This window comes from Bos taurus, chromosome 9, assembly GCF_002263795.3.
Source record: "Bos taurus isolate L1 Dominette 01449 registration number 42190680 breed Hereford chromosome 9, ARS-UCD2.0, whole genome shotgun sequence".
Classification (NCBI taxonomy): Eukaryota; Metazoa; Chordata; class Mammalia; order Artiodactyla; family Bovidae; genus Bos; species Bos taurus.
Window position 1 is genome coordinate 84071536 of NC_037336.1, and position 22162 is coordinate 84093697.

At 39.1% G+C, this 22162-nt stretch overlaps 1 protein-coding gene and 1 pseudogene across 4 annotated transcripts in view; both read left to right on the forward strand.

The window, feature by feature from the left end:
* ADGB (androglobin) overlaps nucleotides 1–22162 on the forward strand; it is a 198147-nt gene that overhangs the window by 169154 nt on the left and 6831 nt on the right. For 3 of the 4 annotated variants that reach the window (XR_003036243.2, XM_024996676.2, NM_001206737.1), the window contains 4 exon segments: nucleotides 4793–4965; nucleotides 10936–11112; nucleotides 11850–11952; nucleotides 14847–14981. Coding sequence is in view for 3 of the 4 variants with exons in the window: in XM_024996676.2 (XP_024852444.1) it covers nucleotides 4793–4965; nucleotides 10936–11112; nucleotides 11850–11952; nucleotides 14847–14981 (588 nt within the window). In the remaining variant the exon portion in view is untranslated. 4 annotated transcript variants of the gene reach the window in all.
* LOC101906904 (calcium-independent phospholipase A2-gamma-like) lies at nucleotides 5194–8838 on the forward strand (annotated as a pseudogene).

Here is a 22162-nt window from a genome sequence, read left to right on the forward strand (position 1 = left end):
CATGGCTACAATCACCATCTGCAGTGATTTTGGAGCCCCCCAAAATAAAGTCTGACACTGTTTCCACTGTTTCCCCATCTATTTGCCATGAAGTGATGGGACCAGATGCCATGATCTTACTTTTCTGAATGTTGAGCTTTAAGCCAACTTTTTCACTCTCTTCTTTCACTTTCATCAAGAGGCTTTTTAGTTCCTCTTCACTTTCTGCCATAAAACTGGTCAACTACTTGTAAAAGATTGAAACTATAACCCTTTCTAACACCATACACAAAAAATAAACTCAAAATGGATTAAAGATCTAAACATATAAAACTCCTAGAGGAAAACATAGGCAAAACACTCTCCGACATAAATCACAGCAGGATCCTCTATGACCCACCTCCCAGAGAAACGGAAATAAAAGCAAAAATAAACAAATGGGACCTAATTAAACTTAAAAGCTTTTGCACAATGAAAGAAACTATAAGCAAGGTGAAAGACAGCCTTCAGAATGGGAGAAAATAATAGCAAATGAAGCAACGGACAAACAACTAATCTCAAAAATATGCAAGCAACTCCTGCAGCTCAATTCCAGAAAAATAAATGACTCAATCAAAAAATGGGCCAAAGAACTAAATAGACATTTCTCCAAAGAAGACATACAGATGGCTAACAAACACATGAAAAGATGCTCAACATCACTCATTATCAGAGAAATGCAAATCAAAACCACAATGAGGTACCATCTCATGCCAGTCAGAATGGCTACTATCCAAAAGTCTACAAACAATAAATGCTGGAGAGGGTGTGGAGAAAAGGGAACCCTCTTACACTGTTGGTGGGAATGCAAACTAGTACAGCCACTGTGGAAAACAGTGTGGAGATTCCTTAAAAAAACCGGAAATAGAACTGCTATATGACCCAGCAATCCCACTGCTGGGCATACACACTGAGGAAACCAGAATTGAAGGAGACATGTGTACCACAATGTTCATCACAGCACTGTTTATAATAGCCAGGACATGGAAGCAACCTAGATGTCCATCAGCAGATGAATGGATAAGAAAGCTGTGGTACATATACACAATGGAATATTACCCAGCCATTAAAAAGAATACATTTGAATCAGTTCTAATTAGGTGGATGAAGCTGGAGTCTATTATAAGAGTGAAGTAAGTCAGAAAGAAAAACACCAATATAGTATACTAATGCATATATCTGGAATTTAGAAAGATGGTAACGATAACCCTACATGAGAGACAGCAAAAGAGAAACAGATGTATAGAACAGTTTTTTTGGACTCTGTGGGAGAAGGCGAGGGTGGGATGATTTGAGAGAATAGCGTCGAAACTTGTATATTATCATATGTGAAACAGATTGCCAGTCCAGGTTCGACGCATGAGACAGGGTGTTGAGGGCTGGTGCACTGGTATGACCCATGAGTGGTATGGGGAGGATGGTGGGAGAGGGGTTCAGGATGGGGAACACATGTACACCCATGGCTGATTCATGTCAATGTATGGCAAAAACCACTACAATATTGTAAAGTAATTAGCCTCCAATTAAAATAAATAATTTTTCTAAATATAAAATAAATAAATAAATAAAATAAAAATCAAAGTTACCTTCAGCTTCATTGAACTCTCACTCAGTGGTATTCTTCCGTTCAGCCCAGCTCTTTGCAGCATTTGCTTCGATGGAAAGGGAAAGCTGTATACATTGCTTAAAAGTCTTAAGTATGACTCAGAACTACTTGCTGCTGCTGCTAAGTCACTTCAGTCCTGTCCGACTCTGTGCGACCCCATAGACGGCAGCCCACCAGGCTCCCCCGTCCCTGGGATTCTCCAGGCAAGAATACTGGAGTGGGTTGACATTTCTTTCTCCAATGCATGAAAGTGAAAAGTCAAAGTGAAGTCACTCAGTTGTGTCCAACTCGTAGCGACCTCATGGACTGCAGCCTACCAGGCTCCTCCGTCCATGGGATTTTCCAGGCAAGAGTACTGGAGTGGGGTGCCATTGCCTTCTCCCAGAACTACTTGAGGTAGTTTTAAATCTGTACATTTCTGGGCTCCATATCAGTTAAAAGATGCTTGCTTCTTGGAAGAAGAACTATGACAAACCTAGACAGTGTATTAAAAAGCAGAAACATCACTTTGCCAGTCTATATAGTCAAGGCTATGGTTTTTCCAGCAGTCATGTACAGATGTGAGAGTTGGACCATAAAGAAGGCTGAGCACTGAAGAATTGATGCTTTTGAACTGTGGTGCTGGAGAAGACTGAAGACTCTTGAGAGTCCCTTGGACTGCAAGGAGATCAAACCCAGTAATCCTAAAGGAAAACAATCCTGAATAATCATTGGAAGGACTGATGCTGAAGCTGAAGCTCCAATACTTTGGCCACCTGATGCAAAGAACTGACTCACTGGAAAAGACCCTGATGCTGGGAAAGATGAAGGCAGGAGGAGAAGGGGGTGACAGAGGATGAGAAGGTTGGATGCCATCAACAACTTAATGCATATGTTTGAGAAAACTCCAGGAGATAGTGAAGGAGAGGAAAGCCTAGTGTGCTGTAATCCAATGGGGTCGCAAGAGTCAGACATAACTGAGCAAGTGAACAACAACAATATTAAACTCTAAGGGGTTTGACTGAGGTTTGGGCTTCAAGATCTACATTTTTCAGTCTTCCTGAGTAATTCATACATTCATTACAATTGTGAATTGCTGCTTTATGATAAGGAATGACTTCCTCTACTCCAGCTTTTATGAGGTCCTGTTATGTAGCACTGGTCACAGATAGATAGATCTCTAACATATAGTTAAATCCTGACTTTGCTGCCATTGAGACTTCTGGGACCTGCATTTTACTGGGGTAGTAGCCAATGAGACTGGTCAAGGCCCAGTTTTCTCATACCTGGGCTACAGGTGGAGAGCTGGTACTGCACCATCTGTATGTACCAGAGGCACCATGAGGGGCTCTGCAGGGAAGCAGTGCTGAAATACATGGGCTCCCATTTCTGTGCAAGTACTGCTTTTTCACCATCAAAGTTTTTGGCTAACCAAGGATCTCAAAAAAACCAAAGAGAAAACATGTCCTTTGCAGTGTCTCTACATTCTCTCCTGAGTTTCTGATAGAAGATGATTTTATTGTGTGGCTTCCTATAAAAATCTTTGTCTTCCTTCCTTCTTTGTCTCTTGGTTCAGTTGCCATGATTCATCATTTCTCTACCCTTGTGCCTCACTCTTACTCTCATTTAAGTAACCTTATTTTCTTTCTGTGGTCTTATTATTTTCACTTTTCTGCCCACAAGTTAAATCAGTTCGTTTTTTACTTTGCCTACTCATCACATTCAAGGGCTGAGCTGTTTGGAATGGAATCTCACCTACCTCCACAGAGCTTTTCGCTATTTCATGCTCTTATGACAAGGTCTCCAGGCAACTGTGAGAAAACTGGCCTATGTGAACTCTCCATTCTCTCAGGATTCTGCTCCAGACAAACATCGTGCAGAGATAACTCAGAAGGTTAAAAGAAGAAAAGAAATCCATGAGAACATCAATGGAAATACCAAAAAAATATAAAAAGGATTAAAAAAATTAAATCCTCAATAAAAACAATAAAAAAAGCTAGCAGAGATTATCAGAATCAACTTTTAGAATTCTAGAAATCATCAAAGGCTCTTTTCCAGAAAAATGACCCTATCTCTTTAAGGACAGGAAGGTTTATAGGGTTTTTACTTGTCCCACTCCCATCCCATGGTCTCCAGCAAAGCAGTGTCTTTGAAATCTAACAATCTGTGTTCCTGGTACAGGAAAATGGAACTGAATCTCTTTCAAAGCCTCATTTCTAGAAAAACAAAAACTGAAAAAAATGTTACCAACAAATCTGCTCTATGAGAAACACCAGAGGAAGTCGTTCAGGCTGAAATCAAAGGACAGTAGGCAGTAACTCATATCCACATGAAGTGCACTATAAGGGAAATTTAAAAGTACTTAGAGATGAATGAAAAACAATTAACAACATAGCAAAACATACCAGATGCCACGAAAGCAGTGCCTGCATGAGTGCTAAGTCACTTCAGTTGTGTCCAACTCTTTGTGACCCTGTGGACCAGAGTCCAACAGAATCCTCTGTCCATGGAATTCTCCAGGCAAGAATACTGGAGTGAGTTGCCATGCCCTCTTCCAGAGGATCTTCCCTACCCAGGGATTGAACCCATGTCTCTTATGTCTCCTGCATTGGCAGGCGGGTTCTTTACGGCTAGCACCACCTGGGAAGCCCAATGAAAGCAGTACTAGGAGGGAAATTTATAGCTGTAAATGCTTGCATTTAAAATGAACAAAGATCTCAAATCAATAACTTTCCACCTTAAAAAAAAAATCTAGAAAACTGGAAAAGAAAGAAAAAACTAAACCCAAAATAGGCAGTGGGAAGGGATTAATAAATATTAAAACAGAGATAAATCAATTCAACATTGTACTGAAGATATTAGTCAAGGCAATTAGGCAAGAAAAGGACCTAAGAACATCCAGATCAGGAATAAATTAGATAGTAGTGATCATTACATAACTTTATGAATAAACCAAAACTACAGATTTATAATTTCAATGGGGAGTTTATAGTATGTGAATTATCTCTCGATTGTATACAAGTGAGTCTCATAGGTCTTTATAAAAATTCTGTTCATTTGCTTACTTGTTTGTTTAAAAAAAGAAAAAAAATACAAAGGTCTGTACTAACCATTTTTCTTTGACTTCTTCCCTTCTTCCTATATGATATGTTATATTATGACTCACTGGTTTCCTTTTTTTTCCACTAGCACATGGAGAGAAACATGAGGAATTAATTACCTTAGGAAGTCCAGATTCCCACACTATTAGTGAGGGACAAAAATCTTCAGGAACTTCCAAAGCAACAAGAAAAGGTAAAGAAAAGTCTTCTGAGAAAGAAAAGACAGCCAAAGAAAAACAAGCACCTCGCTTTGAGCCTCAGGTGGGTGTGATGCTCTTTCTTATCAGAATCGCTTCATAGCTTTAGGCTCCTTGGGTCACTATTTAACCATATCTTTTAAGGAAAAAATCAAAAAATTCCATCTCCTTGTGTCCAGCAATCATCTGGATACTTTAAATATTTTAAATGCCCAATTCCTTGGACATCTTCTGTAAGCAGTCTTCTTTAGTTTAGTATCAAAAAGCATTAATTGAGCTTTTAATATGTAAGATGTTTTGGGGACTTGGATTTCTGATGTTAACATTATACAACCCCTACCTTCAAAGAACTCACAGTCTAATGGAGGAGACTGAAGTAAAAAGAGAGTTGTGATGTTACATATGATATACACAGTGGTAGAAAGGATAGGTACCTCTGCCTAGAGGAATCCTGAACTGAATCAGTGATCAAAGACATACTGAGGCAAAATCCAACACCATCTGGTTTTTTAGTCACTAAGTTATGAGGTTAAGTAAGGGTCAAATGGAGAGGAGCCTTCAAGCCTGGTTAGAAAGGTGGGACTCTACAAGCCAGGGATCCTGATTCCAAATTTTTTCACTGCCTGTTAAGTAATCCCAGTGATTAGGGGTAAGGAGGAGTATGTGGGTGGGAAATTTGAGGAGTACAAGTACAATCCTAAAGATACTCAGATTCAAGCCGTTTAAACACTGAACTCAAGACAAATTATCTTTAAGGACAAAATCTTCCCATCATTGGTGCTTGCAGCTTAGGCTATGCAAGGCTGACGGGTGGGAGGTGGAGCCTTTAAGAAGTGTATTGACATGATGAGATTTACATTTCAGATACCTTGATGACTTTTAAAGGTATGAAATTAAAGGCAAAAAGACTAGAGATAGGAAGACCATCAGAAAGCAGTGCAATAGTCCAGACAAAAGAGTACAAGCTGTTTCAGATACAGGTCAAAGAAAGGAAGAAGAGAAATAAAGAACTAAAAAACAAACTGGTCTGAGCTAAGAAACAAACTCAGTATGTAGTTATTAATCCAAAGGGGGTGACAAACAGCAAGAAGGAACAAAGGATATCTCCCAGCTTGGTTAACCAAATAGTATATTGGTAGTAACACACAGAAGTCGCTCAGTCATGTCCGACTCTTTGCGACCCCATGGAGTGTAGCCCACCAGGCTCCTCAGTCCATGGGATTTTCCAGGCATGAATACTGGAGTGGGTTGCCCTTTCCTTCTCCAATTGGTAGTAAAACAGACACTAAAGAAAAATGAACAGATTCAAAGATGATGACTCCATTTTCCCATACTCCAGTCATAGAAATACCTGTCCACTTGCATTTTCAAGGTGTAATTTCTTAGTTCTTAGTGTATACCTTTGGAAACATTGAAAGGTAAATAACCTTAACTTAACTTCCACTGGTGACAAGGGGAAACTGAGGGGCTGGTGGTGCTTAGGGTGCTGCTCTTCTGTTTGTGTTGAAAGCTCAGCTGTTGCAAGCCAGCTCCAGTCCGATGTCGATGCCAGGAAGAGGAGAATTGCCACTGTCACAAAAGCAGTTTCAGCCTGCATCCCATAATGCAAATGGTCTTTTGAAGAAGTAGAGAAGCAAGCAACTGTATTTCTTAGGCCCACCTCAGCATTATTGGAGGATAAGCCACATCAGTTTACAAAGAGGATTTCGTAAAAGCAAAATGAAGTGTAAACAGACCACAATGAAGCGCGTACTTCAAGTAACACTGGTACTCTACAAGCAACCAAGGTTTATATATTAGAATCTTGAAATTTAGCATTTGTGCTCCTAAGGGACTTAGAAAAGTGAGCATTCATATGTCACCCTTGAACTTTGTTTCAAAGGCTGTTTTGGCAATCAGAATGAAATGATTTCATGTTTAGCTCAATAAAGCAAGTTCTCAAATATTAAGAAAAGTATCCTACAGTGGCCAATGAAAACAGGTAAATGTTAAGCAAACTGCCAAATCTCTGAAAAAATAGTGTTAAATCAGCAGAAAAGAGAAGTCAGGGTATAAAGATGAAGGAAGAGTAAACAAAGTCGTTTTCATAGCACAAATGGTTTAACCACAAAATTTGGAGAGTCATTCTATCTTTTATCAAATCATATTAATTCATGCCTGAAAGGTGAGGGGAAAAGTCTCAAAAAAAAGAAATAGACATTTCCAAGACAAATCATAAATTGAAAATAGAAACACTGAAAAGAGAAAATACAGTTCTTCAGTTACTGGTGTCCTGACTTGTAAGAAGCTAGACTCAGAATCTTCTTTATATGCTGTGGACAAGCCTGTAGGTCCAAGTGGGTCACTTGAGCTTCCTCTAGCTTCTATTAATACTAAGCAAAGTATTGCAAACTCTCTTACTCATTTCAATGAAGGTGGATGAGCTTTAGTGTAGGTAGTTATATTGGTGTACTCGTTACCAAATTAAAGTATGATTCAGTTCCAGGAAGAGGCAGTTAAAAGTAAGCAAGACTAGGAGCAAAGACAAAAAAGGAGAGAAGAAAAAACATTTATCTCTTCAATAAGAAAAAAGTGCCAGGATAGGTATTGATGACAGAACCTGGGCATTCATTCAAGCATTAAGAACAACTGACCCAAAGCTCTGCATTAATGGATTGAAGAAGTGACTTTCATCTTCGAAAATTTCCTTAGGGAAAAGGAGTGGCTGCCAAGGAAAGAATTATTCCATATTTTTTAGGACTGAGACAAATTGAAGATGGCATTTTTCAGACTGTATTTAGAAAAATGTTGGCTTTAATTTAGCTACATGAATCCAGTGAAAGGAAGAATTTGCACAATTGATGATGGAGGAATAAGGGACGTGACAACTCTTCAGACATTATGGAAATCAGGTGAACTCACACACAAGCCAGTTTATCAGTTCTTTGGTTGCATTTGTGGTGGAAGTACAAGCACCATATTAGCTTCACATTGGAATCATTTCATATGTCCTTGGGTGAATGCAAGGAACTCTGTCAAAAATGAAGATAGGATGTGTTTTCACAAAATGTACTTGTTGGAACCGTCAGAATGAATTGGAGCCCTGCATTTTATGATAATCAAACTTTGCGAAATATTCTTAAGGATAAAATGGGATACACACTGATGATAGGAATAGCAAGAAATCCCAGAAGTCTTAAGGTAGCTGCAGTAGGTACCACGGTAAACAGAGGGATAATGCCCACAGCTTTTATTACTAGCTCTTAGTAGTTGGAAGGCTGTCAGTATAAGATGTGGTAGGCCACCAGAGCTGCATCTGCTGCTTCAGGCTACTTTGCAAAGTGTGCATTTGGAAAATGATCTTCATCAAGAGGGAAGTTTGGTTCCAACTAACCCCTCAGTATTAGCAACGAATGAGTGTAAATGTCTTTGGTCAGACATCCGATTAGCGTGCCTAGGACATGGAATATTGGGCATTGGACATTATGAGAGTGATGTGAGAAAAACTGTGACATACACACACTTGAAAACCAAACTGAAGTTATCAACAGTGCTACAGATACAGAAAAAACCCGTATAATACTTGATGTTCTGTTATTTCCTGTTACTACTTTAGATTCAATCTCATAATGTGTAAACACTTAACTCTAGATGAAAGCTGAAACAAAAGGCTAGATAAGATTCAGGTAAAAAGATTGAAGTCCATAGAAAGAAAATAAGGAAAAAATGGAAAAACTTGCAGAAATATTGTCCAAAAAATTTATTCAGAAAGCTAATGATTGGATAAAACTAAAAATGGACATGTGTGAAAGCCTTCTGTTCTCTTCCAAACTGTGAGGAATGCCTGCATATTCTCCGAAATGAAAGTCTGTTCCGAAGATACATCAAGTTTAGTATGGAATTGTGGGATTCAGCATGAGGTAACTTTCAAACACCCAAAAGTTCTAGGGAATCCTGAAAAAGGTGATGTTTAGACCATCATGTGAAGTACAAAGGGTATGTTTGCTTTCAGAATTCATATGGGAGTTGGGTTTTATGACATTAATAATGAACTAAGTTTTAGGAATCTTAATATTGTGCTAGTTGATTTTAGTAGCTTTTGGTATGATACTGTTGGTTGTTTGAAAATTTATTAACATATGAACCAAACATCATACACTTTGCATTTTTGCTTTAGTCACCAAAATCATGTTGAATTTATTTGATCACTGGTCTTATTTCATATGAAGAAGCTAATCTCTTCCTAAATTTACATTACTTATGTTCTCACTAGCTGTATTCTGCAGTCCAAATGTTGCCTTTTAGTGTAATATCATCTGAAAAACATGCAGAAAAATGGAACATTCTCTATCAAATTACAATTATGTTTGAAATGTGAAAGAATCAGATGATGTTTTCTATTTGAAATGTGTTTCTTGCAACATTATGTGGCTCAAAAATATAGATGAAGTTCCAATCAACCACTTTTTTTTGCCTTGAAACTTCAAGATAATGTTGAGTGTTAACTTTTCTAAATGAAGCTCCAGTTTATCATTCACTGATATAAAATCAATTATTTGAATTTTCTGAGAAAATAGTCCTATCATTAACAACTACAACAAAACTATTCCACGTTAAAGCAAACAAGCTAAATTCAATCCATAAATTCTTACAGACACGTGGCCTTCCCTTAGTTCTTCAAAGTGTTCCCTTCCCTAATCAAAACTTTATCCTGGAGAAGGTTCTTAAAGACTTATTTATCAAGCAGTATGAAAGATGGCAAGAGCTTATGTGCTGTGCTTTAGAAAGAACAAATAAAAGAATTTCCAATTGTGAGATTTAAATTTTCATCAGAGTAGTAAAGGAATATTGTAGAAAGCTAGGAGATCTTTTTGGTAACATTAAAACCAAACTGCTTATGAAAACTTTATTCAGTGGCCCCACCAATCTCCACTTCCCCATCTGCATTATGTAATATGGATAATTGCCATTGTCTCAGTCTTATGGAAAGTGCTAGAAACCACATCAGATTCAAGCTCCTCTCCCTACCAGATTGCTACCCATAAGTCTCAATTTTTTAGACATTTTCAAGTCCTATGACGATCATCTCCCAGCTTAAGGTACATGAAAGTGATCCTACAGGACATCAAAATGTTATCTTTCATAACAAATGTATATCAATATATACAGACTTGGAAATAACTATTTCTGCCCTTATGTAAAGAGATGGTATGAATGAGCCTAAGTGGAATTTAGAATTATTTATAGTTTTCAGTTGAAATTTGCATACGATGAAATACAGCAATATTAAATATACACTTCAGTGAGATGAATTTTGCCAAGTGCACTCATCATGTACCTATATATCTCTGTCAAGGTTTAGGTTATAGCCCATGTCCATAAGCCTAGCAATTCCCCTAAACCTCCCCACAGTGGATTATGTCATCCCCACACCTCTCCCCCATACAAGTTTTTCCTGTCCTGGAATTTCATACAAATGAATCATACAAGATGTACTCTTCTATGTTCAACTTCTTTATTTCAGAATATTGTCTGTGTGAACTTCAATCACACGATGGTGTGCATTAATAGTTTATTACTTTTTAATGTTAAGTAGTGGTCCATGTGATCTTCCCAGGTGGCTCATGGAAAAGAATCTGTCTTCCAAGCAGGAGAGATAGGTTTGATCCCTGGATTGAGAAGATCCCCTGGTGAAGGAAATAGCAAGCCACTCTTGCCTGGGAAATCCCATGGACAGAGGAGCCTGGTGGGCTACCGTTCATAGGGTCGCAAAGAGTCTGACACAACTTCCCGACTAAACAACAACAACAAAGTAATATACTACAGTTGGTTTATCCATTCATCAATTGACAGATGTTTATATCGTTTTCCATTTTCTGGCTGTTATGAACGAGGCTATAATAAATGTTCTCTTCCAAGTCTTTTTGCAAGTACATGTTTTCATTTCTCTTGGGTAAACTACTTAATACTGAAATTATGGATCATAAGGTAAAATCTAGACCCTCTTGAAAGGAAGAAAGCATCTGACCCAAACTTTTTTACTGTGCCTTGTCAGATGTGCGCTGCCCACCCTCAACAAGACGACCCAAATAAACCCTACTGGATTCTGAGGCTGGTCACTGAGCACAATGAAGCGGAATTTTTTGAAGTGAAAAAAGATACAGAACGAGCAGATGAAATCCGAGCCATGAAGCAAGCCTGGGAGATGGCGGAGCCAGGAAGATCAATCAAGGTTATCTGAGTTTGAAAAATTGTCCTTTACCTTTCATTCCTGGGCGTGGTCTGAAGGAAGAGCCATATTGGTGAAACCACAGCCTTTAGGAAATATCTGAAATTTTGTCAGACATCAACTAACTAAGTTAAGACCACATTTGGACACATTGTGAAATGTTATTAATACTATCTGGATACCCAGATGACTTGCGAAAGCAAAGCACATTATGGTACCATTATGGCCCAAACCTTAGGTCACCTTGTTCTTTCACATCATCTGGGATTAACACTCTGTGTCCTTAACACTGCCAACTAAAAAAGCATAAAAATGTCTAATACATGCTTTCAAGTATTCTGAACATGCCTTAGATAAAGAAGAAGCATGCACTGCCCTTGTGAAATACAGATACTTTATGATTCCCCCTCTCTCTATTTTATATAAGAATCATTGCCATAGTGAAACATTGTTATTATATATGTTTCATATCCCCAACTCAGGGTTATTGAGACAGACAAAAACAGTTCAGGAGCAATTGGATCTAAGCTGGCATGCCCAGTGTCTAAGTTTTAGGACTGCTTCTTCACTAGTTCTCACAAATCACTGTCAAAATCATGAATGGTTCAGAATTTTTTTCTTTGATGATTCGTAAGAGCTGGCCTGGACCAGACTGCCATATTCACTGACATTTCCCCTTGTCACGAGTACTGTTGAGATGGTGTTTCCTGGACTATGTGTTGATGCTGTCTGTCTTTTAGGCTGCCCAGGCTCGTCTCCATTATCTCAGCCAGTTCATTAGGAAAACGCCTGATGCTGAGTGCGTGCCTGTGTCTGAAAGCCAAATCAAAGCAGGGGAAGAAGGTCAGTGGGCCCTGTCCCAGCTGCCCCAAGCATGGAGCCGTTACCTGCACGTCTTAATAGCTAGTCAACAAGTCATGCTTGCTAAAAAGAAAAAATTCAGAATCTGTTTCCTTATAGGATTGTAAAGTCATGGACTGTTCAATAAGAAAATAGGTTCTGAAGCATTTTCTTTTTACCAAGCAGATGTTCACTTTGTCCCCAAGTAGATATGATTTTCACCACTTAAGAAAAGATGAAACCAGAAATAAGGGTGCAGTCTGGTTAGAAAGTAGCAGTATATAAACTTGAAGGCAGGGATACAACTATAAATCTGGCACTTTTCTAATCCCAATAACAATAAATAATAGCAATAAGAATCATAGTAATGAAGTTAACTACTTTTATTGAGCGACTTGCTTGGGTCTGGGATTATGAAATACTAATCAGGTGCTGTTGTTTAGTTGCTAAGTTGTGTCCAACTCTTTGTGACCCCATGGACTGTAACCCACGAGGTTCCTCTGATCATAGGATTTTCCAGGCAAGAATACTGGAATGGGTTGCCATTTCCTTCTGCAGGGGATCTTCCCCAGCCAGGGTCAAACATGCGTCTTCTGCATTGGCCGACAGATTCTTTACTTCTATCTCATCTACTACTCACTTCATCCCACTGATATATAATATTATTTCCAACTTACCAGGACACAGACCCAGAGTAACTTTCTAAATTCACAAGCTACCAAGAAACAGCCAGCAAGCAGACAGTGCTCTTTGTCACCCAATAGTCTTCCCACAAATACTCATCTGCCTACATCTATCACCGCACTGCACTGTCCAGGGAAGCTAAAGACATTCACTTCACAAATTGTGCTTTTCCACTTTCACATCTTTGGGAGTATAACTCAATAACTGTTATAAAAGTAATGTTCCATAACTTTTCATATGAAAAGTATAAACAATAAATTTCATCCTAATCCTGTTTTTCTGGGGTGGGCGCAAAGTGCTTTTGCTTATTACCTGACTTTAACCTATGGCAACTATGAGGTACACCTTACTATTTATTCCTATTTTATAGCATTTAGAGACAAAAACTCAGAGGGTCACCTTATTCTTCCTACATCATATATCTAAAAATTGACAAAAATTTAAATATTTCTAACTCTTAAAGTACTCACTCCTGTAATAAGTAGAGTCTAATGTAATGGCTTTCTGGGTAGCTCAAACAGTAAAGAATCTTCCTGCAATGCAGGAGACCTGGGTTCAGTTTCTGGGTTGGGAAGATCCCCTGGAGAAGGGAATGGCAACCCACTCCAGTATTCTTGCCTGGAGAATCCCATGGACAGAGGAGCCTGGTGGGCTACACTCCTTGGGGTCATAAAGAGTTGGACATGATGGAGTGACTAATACTTTCACTTTCTTTTCAATATAATGTTAGGAATATAAAGGTGAATAGAATACAGTCCTTGTTCATTAAGCTCTATATTTTATTATTAAGTTTTTAAAAGTTATGTTAAGTTTATGTAAAAGAAAATTTATTGCACTGAATACTTGTTAAAAATGGCAAAGAAGATTATATTCAAGACCATTGTAAGAGGAGAGAGATTGAACTCAATTCTGAACACAACACAAACAACTGAAGACTTATAACAAGCAGGGAACTAATGAAAAAATACCTCTATGAATTTGACTAGGTATCAAGGGTCGGGGAAGAGGAGGATAAGAAGTTTAATTAGATATCAGTGGTGGGGAGATTCTCAAACTAGTTTAGCTGGATTCTTTGCTAAAACTGGGATTCACCACCAGTTAAGGACAAAGCCAAGTGGAGAACAGAGCTCAGAGAAGGCTGACCTTATCATGTAAACTACAGTTAATAAAGACACATATTTTAATTGAACAGCTTGATGTATTTTCACATACATGTATACTCGGGAGCCACTGTTCAGATCACGATAAAACATCCCAGTCAGATCAGATCAGATCAGATCCATCGCTCAGTCGTGTCTGACTCTTTGCGACCCCATGAATTGCAGCACGCCAGGCCTCCCTGTCCATCACCAACTCCCGGAGTTCACTGAGACTCACGTCCATCGAGTCAGTGATGCCATCCAGCCATCTCATCCTCTGTCATCCCCTTCTCCTCCGGCTCTCAATCTTTCCCAACATCAGAGTCTTTTCCAATGAGTCAACTCTTCGCATGAGGTGGCCAAAGTACTGGAGTTTCAGCTTTAGCATCATTCCTTCCAAAGAAATCCCAGGGCTGATCTCCTTCAGAATGGACTGGTTGGATCTCCTTGCAGTCCAAGGGACTCTCAAGAGTCTTCTCCAACACCACAGTTCAAAAGCATCAATTCTTTGGCGCTCAGCCTTCTTCACAGTCCAACTCTCACATCCATACATGACCACAGGAAAAACCATAGCCTTGACTAGACGGACCTTTGTTGGTAAAGTAATGTCTCTGCTTTTGAATATGCTATCTAGGTTGGTCATAACTTTCCTTCCAAGGAGTAAGCGTCTTTTAATTTCATGGCTGCAGTCACCATCTGTAGTGATTTTGGAGCCCAGAAAAATAAAGTCTGACACTGTTTCCACTGTTTCCCCATCTATTTCCCATGAAGTGGTGGGACCAGACGCCATGATCTTCGTTTTCTGAATAGTCCTCTTCATTCTCTTTCCCAGACTTTTCCTTCCTCAAAGAAACCATTCATCTGATCTCTATGATGATGAATTAATTTTTCCCATTCTTGAACTTTACATATTTATGTATTCTATATGTCTTGTTATTTTTGTGTGTGATTTCATAGAATGCAAGGTTTTTTTAGTGCTGTATATGTCGTACTTAGTAGTAACATCTTCGAGTGCCATAAAAGAGTCATAAAAAGTTCCATGAATTTTGGTAACAAAGAGTCTATACCCATCAGGGAGCATGCTGTGGAAGAAGTGGCAAGCAGGCAAGGGCATGAAGGATCTAGCAAAGTCAACAAACAGTGAAAGTGGAGGATCTTCCCCAGCAGGGAAGGAAGAGCGTGATCAGAGCTTACGGAAGGAAAACATCAGTAAGTATTGCCCTTATTGGTAAGGTAAATCCATGTTTTGAACACAAATTTGTCCACTATATATATACAATATATTCCATTATATTATATATAGATAGATTGACTGACTGATTATTCAGTTGCTAAGTCATGCTCAACTCTTTGCAACCACATAGAATGCAGCATGCCAGGCTTCCCTGTCCTTCACCATCTGGAGTTTGCTCAAACTCATGTCCATTGAGTCAATGATGCCATCCAACCATCTCATCCTCTATCACCCCGTGCTCTCCTGCTCTCCTGCCCTCAATTTTTCTCAGCATCAGGGTCTTTTCCAATGAGTCAGCTTTTTGCATCAGGTGGCCAAATATATGTGTGTGTGTGTGTGTGTGTGTGTGTACACAACATATCTTATTTATCTATTCATCAGCTGATGACACTCAGGTTGCTTCTATATTTTGACTATGGTAAATTGTGCTGCTATGGAGCATGTGCATTTGAGGTGCATGTATCTTATTTGAAATAGTGTTTTCATTTTCTTCAGCTATATACCCAAGAGCGGAATTCAGATATATACCCTGGAGTAGATCATACGGTAGCTCTATTTTTAGTGTTTTAAAGAGCCTCCAGACTGTTTTCCACAATGGGTGCACCAATTTACATACTCACCAGCAGTGTACAAGGGTTCCCTTTTCTCCACACCCTTGCCAATATTTGTTATTTATAATTTCTTTGACAATAGTCATTCCAAAGGTATGAAGTGATACCTCATTGTGGTTTTGATTGGAATTTCTCTGATGATTAGCATGTTGAGCATCTTATAATGTGCCTATTTGTCATTTGTATGTCTTCTTTGGAAAAATGTATATTCAGGTCTTCTGTCCATTTTTAATCAGATTTGTATTTTTTTGATATTGAGTTGTATGAGCTGTTTATATATTTTAGATATTAACCCCTTATGTGGGTATAGTTTGGGGTAATAAGGAGGGGTCACAAAACAGAGAGGACAGGTAAAAATGAGTAGGGATGGAAGATCTAGTGACCAAAGCAGCCTGTCCTCAAGCAAAAAATTCTTCAAAGAACTCTTAAATATGTCTTATTATCATTTTATTTTAATATAAAATGATAAGTTTAATTATGTACCATCAAAAAGAAATTTACTTACCCTCCCACCAAAAAGGGATGTGCTACTGTGTGGTTCTAGTACATCATATGGCTCTGAAACCCTGTTGTATACCCCAGATACTGCTGCTGTAGCAGCCATCCTGCTTCAGAATCACAGGTCCAGTTACCTAGCTGTTCTCTGGAACTTTGTGTGTTGCTCCCACCTCTGCTGTTGGTGCATCACAAATTGGCCCTCTCTCCTGAAGACACCTTACCCATAGGAGACTGTAGACCCTGTGACAGCTTTACATGCTCTGGGCTTTACATTTGTATACATATACACACATACATTGGAGAAGGAAATGGCAACCCACTCCAGCAGTCTTGCCTGGAGGATTCCATGAACAGAGGAGCCTGGAGGGCTACAGTCCATGGGCTTGAAAGAGTCAGACATGACTTGGTGACTGAACAGCAATATATGTGTGTGCCGTGTTGCTCCAGTTGTGTCCAGCTCTTTGCAACCCTGTAGACTGTAGCACGCCAGGCTCCTCTGTCCAAGGGATCCTCCAGGCAAGAATATTGGAGTAGGTTGCCATGCCCTCTTCCAGGGGATCTTCCCAACTCAAGGATCAAACCCACGTCTCTTATGTCTCCCGCACTGGCAGGCAGGTTCTTTACCACTAGCACCACCTGGAATCCCCAAATAGCAACATACATATACATATATGTATATTTATTTACTCATTTGTTTGTGACTCTTCAAATACTACCCTACTCTTGCTACTATCTTCATATATAATAGGTAACTTAGAACAACTTCCTCCATAATGCCAGAGGACATGTAAACAATATCATTATTGATTTCACATCCAAGCATTTTTTTTGCAACACCAAGCCATCATCAAGGTCGAGTGCCAACTTGGCTTTCAATTTCCCTATTATTTCTGGGGGCCTTGGAAAGTGCCTTGGTCTTTATTCCCAAACTTTTCTCCAGGCTTTACAATAAGTTGATGGATCTTCCCTTGTGGCTCAAGATGGTAAAGCGTTTGCCTACAACGCAGGAGACCCAGGTTCAATCCCTGGATCAGGAAGATCTCCTGGAGAAGGAAATGGCAACCCACTCCAGTATTCTTGCTTGAAAAATCCCATGGATGGAAGAGCCTGGTAGGCTATAGTTGATGGAATCGCAAAGAGTCGGACACGACTGAGCAACTTCACTTACTCATTCTTCACCATTCCTTTTAAATGGTTATTTTCTTACTATCTACAATGAAAAGTTTTCTGCTGATTCTGTTGCAAACTGAAACTTTTATAGGATACAATAAAATGATCCAGTGATGAGTAGTTGCTATAAAAATATTTCTAAATGTGCACTCTCAAGACTCATCCCATAGAGTATCTGTTTGCAGCACGACAGCACACGCGGGCACACACACACACACACACACACACACACACAGACTCTTTGAGCTACACTGTTATGGAGGTCCAAGTCCATCCTCTGCTTACACCTTATTTTGTGCACACACGCTCTGTCGCGTCCATCTATTTTGTGACCCCGTGGACTGTAGCCTGCCAGGTTCCTTTGTCCATGGGATTTTCCATCCAAGAATAATGGAGTAGGTTGCCATTTCCTTCTCCAGGCGTCTTCCCAATGCAGCTATCAAACCCATGTCTCCTACATCTCCTGCACTGTTAGGTGGATTCTTTACCACTGTGCCACCTGGGAAGCACCTTATTCAGATACACTTTATTCTGATACAACAGTTTTACAGATGAACATGAAGATTAACCTTCTTGGCCCCTTTTACATCCTCTCTGTTAAAATATATATTATTTGGCAGGATGCAAAAGAACATAAACATCTAATTAATCAAAAACATTTTCTTTCCAATCAAAGTGAGCAGAGTTGGCGTCTTAACAATACTGGATGCTTGGGGCTGGTGCACTGTGACGACCCAGAGGGATGGTATGGGGAGGGAGGAGGGAGGAGGGTTCAGGATGGGGAACACATGTATACCTGTGGCAGATTCATTTTGATATATGGCAAACCAATACAATATTGTAAAGTTAAAAAATAAAATAAAATAAAAAAAGAAACAATTTAAGTTTGAATGCCAAAAATAAATGCAACAAAAGTAGATATGTTCCTAAGAAAAACACTTGAACTTTAGAAATCTAAAATCACAGAGTAACCATAATGAAAAAATAAGTTATTAACCACTGGTTTCTAGAAGAGTCCTGTTGTATATAAGATGCCAATATTTTAGGAATATTTTATCTAATGTTATAAAGTGAAAAACATGGCTGAATTTCTGTTTTATTGATGGAGCAAAGTTGGGGTTTGTAGTATGGTATTCTTTTTTCTTACTTGTATCCTGCTGATAAAGGCATACTTTTGAAAAATGAAAAACTAATTTGATGATATTGTTTTTCATGCTTATAAAATTTTGCATTAGATTATATTTATGAATGAATAATCCCTTTTAAAAAGTTTTTATGAATTAATCACTTTACAATATTCCTGGAGACTTTTACAACCACATGTGAAAATCATGATTAAATGGTCAATGGGAGATTGGGATTTTTTGCATGACACAGTGAAAACTAGACCTAGCCTCTCCCAAAAAGCAATGATCAAATGGAAAAGATTGATTTAGAAATATTTCAAAATTCTGAAGGTGTACAATTAAATAAAATATTTAACAAAAATAAAAACAAATTAACTTAATTGTATGATTTTCCTATCCTGTAAAAATAATCATGAACTTAGTGACTTAAAACAATGCAAACTTTCTGCAGATATCAGTTCAGTTCAGTCGCTCAGTTGTGTCCGACTCTTTGTGACCCCATGGACTGCAGCACTCCAGGCCTCCCTGTCCATCACCAACTCCCAGAGCCTACCCAAACTCATGTCCATTGAGTTGGTGATGCCATCCAAACATCTCATCCTCTGTTGTCCCCTTCTCCTCCTGTCCTCAATCTTTCCCAGATTCAGTGTCTTTTCAAATGAATCAGCTCTTCACATCAGGTGGCCAAAGTATTGGAGTTTCAGCTTCAACATCAGACCTTCCAATGAATGTTCAGGTCTGATCTCCTTTAGAATGCACTGGTTGGATCTCCTTGCAGTCCAAGGGACTCTCAAGAGTCTTCTCCAACACCACGGTTCAAAAGCATCAATTCTTCGGTGCTCAGCTTTCTTTATAGTTCAACTCTCACATCCATACATGACTACTGGAAAAACCATAGCCTTGACTAGATGGACCTTTGTTGACAAAGTAATGTCTCTTTAATTGTCTGTCTAGATTGGTCATAACTTTCCTTCTAAGGAGTAAGCATCTTTTAATTTCATGGCTGCAGTCACCATCCGCAGTGATTTTGGAGCCCCCCAAAATAAAGTCAGCCGCTATTTCCACTGTTTCCCCATCTATTTGCCAAGAAGTGATGGGACCAGATGCCATGATCTTCGTTTTCTGAATGTTGAGACTTAGGCCAACTTTTTCACTCTTCTCTTTCACTTCCATCAAGAGGCTCTTTAGTTCTTTTTGACTTTCTGCCTTAAGGGTGGTTCCATCTGCATATCTGAGGTTATCGATATTTCTCCTGGCAATCTTGATTCCAGCTTGTGCTTCATCCAACATAGCATTTCTCTTGATGTACTCTGTATAGAAGTTAAATAAGCAGGATGACAATATACAGACTTGACATACTCCTTTTCCTATTTGGAACCAGTCTGTTGTTCCATGTCCAGTTCTAACTGTTGCTTCCTGACCTGCATGTAGGTTTCTCAAGAGGCAGGTCAGGTGGTCTTGTATTCCCATCTCTTTCAGAATTTTCCACAGTTTATTGTGATCCAACACAGTCAAAGGCTTTAGCATAGTCAATAAAGCAGAAATAGATGTTTTTCTGGAACTCTCTTGCTTTTTTGATGATCCAGCGGATGTTTGCAATTTGATCTCTGGTTCCTCTGCCTTTTCTAAAACCAGCTTGAGCATCTGGAAGTTCATGGTTCATGTATTGCTGAAGCCTGGCTTGGAGAATTTTGAGCATTACTTTACTAGTGTGTGAGATGAATGCAGTAGTGCTGTAGTTTGAGCATTCTTTGGCATTGCTTTTCTTTGGGATTGGAATGAAAACTGACCTTTTCCAGTCCTGTGGCCACTGCTGAGTTTTCCAAATTTGCTGGCATATTGAGTGCAGCATTTTCACAGCATCATCTTGCAGGATTTGAAATAGCTCAACTGGGATTCCATCACCTCCGCTAGCTTTGTTCGTAGTGATGCTTCCGAAGGCCCACTTGACTTCACATTCCAGGATATCTGGCTCTAGGTGAGTGATCATGCCATTGGTATTAACTGGGTCATGAAGATCTTTTTTGTACAGTTCTTCTGTGTATTCTTGCCACCTCTTCTTAATATCTTCTGCTTCTGTCAGGTCCATACCATTGCTGTCCTTTATTGAACCCATCTTTTCATGAAATGTTCCCTTGGTATCTCTAATTTTCTTGAAGAGATCTCTAATCTTTCCCATTCTGTTGTTTTCCTCTATTTCTTTGCACTGATCTCTGAAGAAGGCTTTCTTATCTCTCCTTGCTATTCTTTGGAATTCTGCATTCAAATGGGTATATCTTTCCTTTTCTCTTTTGCTTTTCACTTTCCTTCTTTTCACAGCTATTTGTAAGGCCTCCTCAGACAGCCATTTTGCTTTCTTGCATTTCTTTTTCTTGGGGATGGTCTTGATCCCTGTCTCCTGTACAATGTCATGAACCTCCATCCATAGTTCATCAGGCACTCTGTCTATCAGATATAGTCCCTTAAATTTATTTTTCACTTCCACTGTATAGTCATAAGAGATTTGACTTAGGTCATATCTGAATGATTTAGTTGTTTCCCCACTTTCTTCAATTTCAGTCTGAATTTGACCATAAGGAGTTCATGATCTGAGCCACAGTCAGCTCCCGGTCTTGTTTTTGCTGATTGTATAGATCTTCTCCATCGCTGGCTGCAAAGAATATAATAAATCTGATTTCAGTATTGACCATCTAGTGATGTCATGTGTAGAGTCTTCTCTTGTGTTGTTGGAAGAGGGTGTTTGCTATGACCAGTGTGTTCTCTCAGCAAAACTCTAGTGGCCTTTGCCCTGCTTCATTCTGTACTCAAGGCCAAATTTGCCTGTTACTCCCGGTGTTTCTTGACTTCTTACTTTTGCATTCCAGTCCCCTATAATGACAAAGACATCTTTGGGGGGTGTTAGTTCTATAAGATCTTGTAGGTCTTCATTGAACCATTTAACTTCAGCTTTTTCAGCATTACTGGTAGGGGCATAGACTTGGATTACTGTGATATTGAATGATTTGCTTTGGAAACGAAGAGATCATTCTTCATTCTTGAGATTGCATCCAATTACTGCATTTTGGACTCTTTTGTTGACTATGGCTATTCCATTTCTTCTAAGGGATTCTTGCCCACAGTAGTAGATATAAAGGTCATCTGAGTTAAATTCACCCATTCCAGTCCATTTTAGTTCTCTGATTCCTAAAATACCAATGTTCACTCTTGCCATCTCCTATTTGACCACTTCCAATTTGCCTTGATTCATGGACCTAACATTTCAGGTTCCTATGCAATATTGCTCTTTATAGCATTGGACTTTACTTCCATCACCAGTCACATCCACAGCTGGGTGTTGTTTTTGCTTTGGACCCATCTCTTCATTTTTTCTGGAGTTATTTTTCTACTGATCTCCAGTAGCATATTGGGCACCTACTGACCTTGGGAGTTCATCTTTCAGTGTCCTATCTTTTTGCCTTTTCATACTGTTCATGGACTTCTCAAAGCAAGAATACTGAAGTAATTTTCCATTCCCTTCTCCAGTGGACCACATTTTGTCAGAACTCTCCACTATGACCCATCCTTCTTGGGTGCCCTACATGGCATGGCTCATAGTTTCATTGAGTTAGACAAGGCTGTGGTCCATGTGATCAGATTGGTTAGATTTTTGTGATTGTTGTTTTCAGTCTGTCTGCCCTCTGATGGATAAGGATAAGAGGCTTATGAAGCTTTCTGATGGGGGCCATACTCTAAATCTTTAACTCAATTTTC